Source organism: Petaurus breviceps, unplaced genomic scaffold (genome assembly GCF_028583685.1).
Source record: "Petaurus breviceps papuanus isolate PSGF00001 unplaced genomic scaffold, PetGlider_PUasm1.0 189, whole genome shotgun sequence".
NCBI classification, from domain to species: Eukaryota; Metazoa; Chordata; class Mammalia; order Diprotodontia; family Petauridae; genus Petaurus; species Petaurus breviceps.
The window spans coordinates 15,538,618-15,545,608 of NW_027185809.1; the positions used below are offsets into that span (position 1 = coordinate 15,538,618).

The following is a 6,991-nucleotide window of genomic DNA, read 5'->3' on the forward strand; positions in this document are numbered from 1 at the left end:
TACAATATGAGAGAGAGTGGATACAGCGTGAGTTGAGTATGAATGCATGATATCTAAAAATTTAAATTAAGGGGTGAGAAAGGAATGTACTGGGAGAAGGAGAAAGGGAGAGGTAGAATGGGGGTAAATTATCTCATATAAAAGAGGCAAGAAAAAGCTCTTACTTTGTTTTGAAGAGGAGGGAGGTGAGAGGGAATGAGTGAACCTTACTCTCATTGGATTTGGTTTAATGAGGGAATAACATATACACTCAATTGGGCATGGAGATCTATCTTACCCTACAGGAAAATAGGGGGGAAGGGGAGAGAAGGGGAAGATGATAGAAGGGAGGACAGATTGGGGGAGGGGGCAATCAGAAGCAAACACTTTTGAGGAGGGACGAGGTCAAATGAGAGAACAGATTAAATTGAGAGTGGGTTAGGATGGAGGGAAATACAGTTAGTCTTTCACTACATGACTGTTATGGAAGTGTTTTGCACAAGTACACATGTATAGCCTATATTGAATTGCTTGCCTTCTCAATAATTGTGGGTGGGGAGAGAGGAAGAGAGAGAATTTGGAACTCAAAGTTTGAAAAATGAATATTACAAGTTGTTTTTAAATGCAACTTGGAAATAAAATATACAGACAATGGGGTATAGAAATCTATCTTGTCCTACAGGAAAATAGAAGGGGAGGGAATAGGAGAAGGGTGGTGGTGGTGATAGAAGGGAGGGTAGATTTGGGGAAGGGGTAATCAAAATGCATTATATCTTGAGGTGGGGTGAGGGTAGAGATGGAGAGAAAATTTAGAAGTCCAAATCTTGTGGAAGTGAATGTTGAAAACTAAAAACAAATAAATAAATTTTTTAAAAACAAAAGAAAAAAATGATACTGCAATGTGGGAAGTAAATGAAGCTTTTCATTTAGTTGTATTAGGAAATATGAAAACATTGGGTGTTAATCCCCCAAAAATGAACATCAAAAGAAGCACTGTATCTTTGGGACACTCAAATGGGATGTCTGGAGCAAAAAATGTTGGTCACGTGATCCATGTTTTCAAACAAAGACAGTATGGCATTTCAGGGATTTGCAATGTAGAGGTGTTGCTTCTGAAATACTAATCCAGAAGTTCTAGAATAATGTAGCAAGTACCCTCACTTGTATTTGTGATTAGAAGAGACCAACCAGTTAGTTAACAGTTAAGGGTGTGAAAAGAGACAACATATAGATTCACACCATCCATGTGCAGCAATAAATAAAATTTTCTTGTCATCAGAAAAAAAATTGTTGTTCTTAAGTTGTGACGGACCAATGTTACAGGGCAATTATTGGTCCCAGTTCAGTCTGTGTTAATGGTCTGGTTCCAGTGTAATTTATTGCTTGAGTTCTCCAGGATATTTTGAAATCTGTATTTGTAATGTGGGGATTTGTCACCTGTCAGTTCATGAATGATAGTAAGTTTCTGATGAATGACCTAGCCACTAGGTAGGTCATGTCTTGCTAGTTATTCAGTACATGTTAAATTTTTATATGTTTATATACAGTGATATGCTGCACAGTTTCTAATGTTTTATTGCATAATCTACATTGATCACTGAATCCAGTCTGCTTAGGGATAACCCTTCTCTTCTGTGCTTTATGCTGGTAACGACTTAGTCCTGAATTACTATCATAAACCCTTCTATTTCCACAAACAAATTGACATGACTTTGACTTGACTGATTTTATAAAAAAAGTCATTCACGTAGGGCTTTTTAATTCTATTCATGGACCTTAGCTATTTCATAGACTCATCTGAAAGTAAACCATTTTTGGTTACATTTGACAAATCCAGTGCCTTGTAATTGTTCTTACCCTTTACTGTTGTGCAACAAAGTAATGTCTGCTTGTTAAAAAATATATATTCCTGTCAGTTTCTGACATGTTTAAAAAAAAAAGAAATTATATCCATATGTTAGATAGAAAACTTTTTTTTTTTGCTTTTTGGAGGGTAATTGGGGTTAAGTAACTTGCCCAAAGTTACACGGTTAGTTTTTATTGTGTGGGTGTTAAGTGTCTGAGGCCAGAACCGAACTCAGGTCCTCCTGACTCTGGGGCCAGTGCTTTTACTCACTGCGTCACCTAGCCAGCCCTGAAAACATTTTTAAAAGGACCTCTAAATTGTACCAGTTTATTTTATATTGTTCGAATTTGCTCAATAGTTATGTTTCTACTTAAAACAGTGAAATCTTAGACTTTACAAACAAGATAATTAAGTAGAATACAATTAGATCTTGGCAAACCACATAAAGTAGAAATGCTGCAGAACAATGGAACCTAGTAAATCCAACTGCTCACAAATGAAAGTATTGCCTTGTATTGTTAGGAACATATTTGCCACATAAACACATGACAGAAGCATTCATAACAAACAAATAACAAAATAAGATGGGCCAAAACAAACATGGACCTTCCATTCAAGGACACAGAAGGAAAGAGAACTAAAGAAAGAATGAAGGAAAGAAAGAAAGAGAGAAAGAAAGAAAGAGAAGAGAAAGAAAGAGAGAGATAAAGAGAGGAAGAGAGAGAGAGAGAGAGAGAGAGAGAGAGAGAGAGAGAGAGAGAAAGGAAGGGAGAAAGAAAGAGAGAAAGGAAGGGAGAAAGGGAGGAAGGGAGAAAGGGAGAAAGAAAGAACAAGGATACCAAAAAAAGAAAGAAAAGAAAAAAGAAAGCACATACTTTTTTTGTGCTAAAGATCAATAGTCTGATCTGCAATTGTCAATTCAAAATTTAGATATAACTCTCCCCCTGTAATGCTTTGGTTCATGAAGTCCTCAGACTTCAGTTGTCATGGCAGGGAACAAAGGAAAATACACGCCCCAGGAAGGATTCTGTAAAGGCTAAACCGGGATTTTGGTGCTGAAAGGAGCTCTAGGAGTAATTTTTTTCAGTCTCTTGCTTGATGCAAGAATTCCTTCCTTGGGGATTGTTAAGGGTCAGCCTGACTCTGGCTCCTATTTCACATTTGATGTTGGAACAAAATGAGGACATCATAAGTCATTACAGTTAACAAAAAGAGGCTTATTTTGCCTTATCATAGAAAGCATATTCAACAAGGATGCAGTAGCACTTGTAAGTAGAAAGTCCCCTTTGCCTTCTTAAGGAAATGGGTGTGGTCAGCAGGGCAGAGTGCAATGACCTGTGTAGCTTCAAGATGAGACTGCCATCATGTATGAAGGGCCTTGACTCCACATGAATGGGACTTAAGTGACCAGAAAGTCATGCCAAAGGCTGCTAGGAAGCTGCATCAAGGGTGATGAAATTCTGGGTCAATTAAATCTCGAGGACAACTCAAATTAGTCTAAGCCATGTTTAGGGGGTAAGTAGGGAAAGAATCCTGGTAGATCTTGGTCCAATCACAAGAATTCCATCCCTCACCCAGTTTCTCATTGAACTTTCACAGTGATGGAAATGTTCATTTTATTTGGTATTTGTTAAGTTCAGAATAAACAAAATAAAATTTAAAAAGAAAAGAAAGCAACTAATATAACATTTTCTGTTGGGGAGGGGATAAGAATGTCAGAGAAAGAGAGGCAGGATATAGTTTCAGTCTTTTAGGATACAGGATACATGATCTTCTTAATACAGAATACAATCTTTCAATTTCTAGGCTTTTGCCTAAAGAAGTTATCAATTAATCCACCACATTGCCTAAGTAAGTTACTTATTTAGCCATTTAGTGATATTCTTTACATGCTTGCTTGGGGGAATTGTTGAGTAAGTGTTGTGTTTTCTGTAGTTAGTAAAGAATCATTGACCTTCTATTCCCTCAGAACCATGTCTGTCTCACGATCTGCATGAACTCGTCAAAATTTGTGTTGACTTATGGATCTAACCAATTACAATTCAGCCATGAGTTCCCACCCAATTGTGAAACCCCCCTCTCTCGTAACCTTGTATTATGGTGGAATCTCAGTATTTCTAATCACATGATTGGCATAACTATCAAAAATGGTTAGATAGTATAGGCAAAAATTATTCTCAGGATAAAACTAATAAATAAAAACAACACAATATTCAGCAAACAATGCATAATAAATTAAGATCTGCCAAGGAACTGAAAGCCTTTCACAAGAATCCCTGAAGACAATAGGATTGAACAAGGGGTTCTAGGAAATATAAAGTTGGAATTTGTTTAATTCCCTGATGCCATTCCTCACCAAATGACCAAGGACTGCTGCTCTCTTGAGTCTTGATGCATTAGATAAAGAGGTAGAAATTCTGGAAGTATTTTTGATACTGGTACTCATGGCACAGGTCATGAATGGATTCAGGATCCAAGCAGATATGGTGGAAGACTGAAATTTCTAAGGTAGGTGATGATCTTAGACTTGACTACCTCACCCTAATCTCTGACTAATTTAACCAAAACTAGTCCACAAGAAAGCAAGATTTTTTTTTGTTGTTGTTCAGTTGTTTCAGTCACATCCAACTCTTTGTGATCCCATTTTGGGTTTTCCTTGGGAAAGATACTGGAGTGGTTTACTATTTCCTTCTCCAACTCCTTTTGTGGATGAGGAAACTAAGGCCAATAGGGTTAAGTGACTTGTCCAGGGTCACGAAGCTAATATAGGCCTGAGGCCATATTTGAATTTAGCTTCTCCTAACTCCAGGGTTAGTTCTCAATCCACTGTACCATCTAGCTGCTCCAAAGCAAGGTTAGTGGACTTCTAAGCCCGCCCCAGGAAGAATGGTGCTTCCTTTGTTATGACATCCCTGCCCCTCCTACATTTAGCACAAACACCTCTCTACCACACATATGTCACTTCCATTCTTGCTCTTTAGCCCAAAGTCTCCACTGCTCTCAGCGTCTGTAAAAGGGGCACTTAGAATAAAAGGATATTACATTCGCATACTTCCACTTTGACACATAAGCCAAGTTCACTAAGCAAAGCCAAGAGAAATGAGGATGTAAAACCTTCCACATACCTCCTTTCTAAATAATTAATAATAATAACTAACATTTATATAGTGCTTACTATGTGCCAGGTATTGTGTTAAGTACTTTACAATTATTATCTCATTTGATTCTCACAACAGCCCTGGGTAATAGGTACTATTATTACCTCCATTTTATAGATAAGGATACTAAGGCAAACAGCCTGAGTGACTTCCTCAGGTCACTTAGCTAGTAAGTATCTGAGACTGGATTTGAACTCAGGCCTTCCCAACTCTAGGCCCAGTTCTCTATCCACATCACAACATAGCTGCTCTAAATAAAGTTGCAGGCCAATTAGATAGTCTAGAGTGCTCATTTGGGATAAAGAAACCCCAGGAACCATGGCCCTGCCCTTTCTCAATTGAATTTTCCAGGAGGGCATTGCCAAATTTGGTAGTATGGGGCTCAGCTACCACACTTTCCAAGAACAAAATCCCTTAGAGAAAGGAGCAGGGACCAGCCATAAGCCTAGGCTCATCTCTTCTTGGAACAGGAAAAGAGATTCTCAGGCTTAGGCAGGATAGAATATAGTTGTTATGAAATTCTGGCAGACCCCTAAAGAAGCAGAGGTATGAACAAACAGCTCTCTTTGCACCCATTCTCTACTACAGGCCCGCGAAAATCACTGACTATTTTCTAGAAATGAAGTAAAATTTGATACTTCTCACTGATAGGTTTTAGAAAGAGGTCTGGGAGATGGAGGTATGGAACATGAACTGGTCTACCTTTTAGTGGTCTTTTCCTGTTATATAATTAAGGAAGGCAGGGAAAGAGAGAGGCTAAAATGTCTGAAGTTTATCAGGAGATATAAGAAGGTGGGGAATTGGGTAGATGAGAAAAGAATGGTACACAGCTCTGTATTCTCTCTCCACAGGGTGGCTGCCAAAGAAATCTGCAATTGCATCATTCTTTCTATTTACCTAAAGCTGTATTTTGTACTAAAGTTCTAGGAGGCAGCATAGAGAGCTGAGGGCAGAGAAGGTGTGAAAGAGGACTGCTAACCGCAGTCACATCACACACAGCAGTCCCAGAGGATACCGAAAGAAGATGGAGGACAAAACTTGGGGCTTCGGTGCCAGCAATGCTTCTTCTCCTCTCAATTTCACTCTACCACCCAATTTCGGCAAGCGTCCCACTGACCTGGCTCTCAGTGTCATCTTAATATTGATGCTTTTCATTGTCATGATCTCTCTGGGGTGTACTTTGGAGTTCAGCAAGATGAAGGCTCACTTCTGGAAGCCCAAGGGGATCGCTGTTGCCTTGGTCTCTCAGTATGGGGTGATGCCACTCACAGCCTTTGCTCTGGGCAAGATCTTCCAGTTAAAAAATGTCGAGGCCCTAGCCATCTTGATATGTGGCTGCTCCCCAGGTGGGACCCTGTCCAACATCTTCAGTTTGGCGTTAAAGGGAGACATGAACCTCAGGTAAGATGGTGGTAGGAGAGAAAGAGAGCAGAGCAATCTGGTATTGAAAAGACCCCCAGAAATGACACCACAATTCAGGGAAAACAGAAAGATGAAAATTGGGTTAAAGTGTCCTGTGGAAAGCTGGGTAGGTCCGTCTGGTCAAGGTGTATTATTGGAGTGGGAAACGTATCAATTGCTCAGTATCAACTGCTAACCCTAGGTCGGAATTAAGGGATATCCCTTGGTTTAAACACTAAGATGATGAGAAAAGGTTAGTTTGGGTTAGTTAGTTAGTTAGTTAGTTTCCTCTCTGACACTTAAGGTAACTCTAGTGAAGGTCCCAAGACTGCACTGAGAGGGTACAGATTTGACTCATAGTAGGCTTGGGAAATCCATGACTATCATACCAGCTCTAGAGTCCTCTGTCCTAGGTCCAGAGATTTAAGAGACAAAATGGTTCTAGTTTCCTTTCCAACCCATCAGCTTCAAACCAGTCCAGGGAAATCATGGAAGATTCTTTTTAATAAAATCCCAAGTTACACAGAGATAAATATCCAATTCTTCTCCACCACCATCACCACACACACACACACACACACACACACACACACACACACACACACAC

General features: G+C 39.4%; 1 protein-coding gene across 1 annotated transcript in view; it reads left to right on the forward strand.

Annotated features, from left to right (window-relative positions):
- Positions 1 to 6,007: 6,007 nt before the first annotated feature.
- The window catches only part of SLC10A1 (solute carrier family 10 member 1), a 65,411-nt gene continuing 64,427 nt past the window's right edge, over positions 6,008 to 6,991 (forward strand). The window contains exon 1 of the mRNA XM_069091986.1: positions 6,008 to 6,384. Within this exon, the coding sequence (XP_068948087.1) occupies positions 6,008 to 6,384 (377 nt within the window). The remainder of the gene's footprint in view (positions 6,385 to 6,991) is intronic.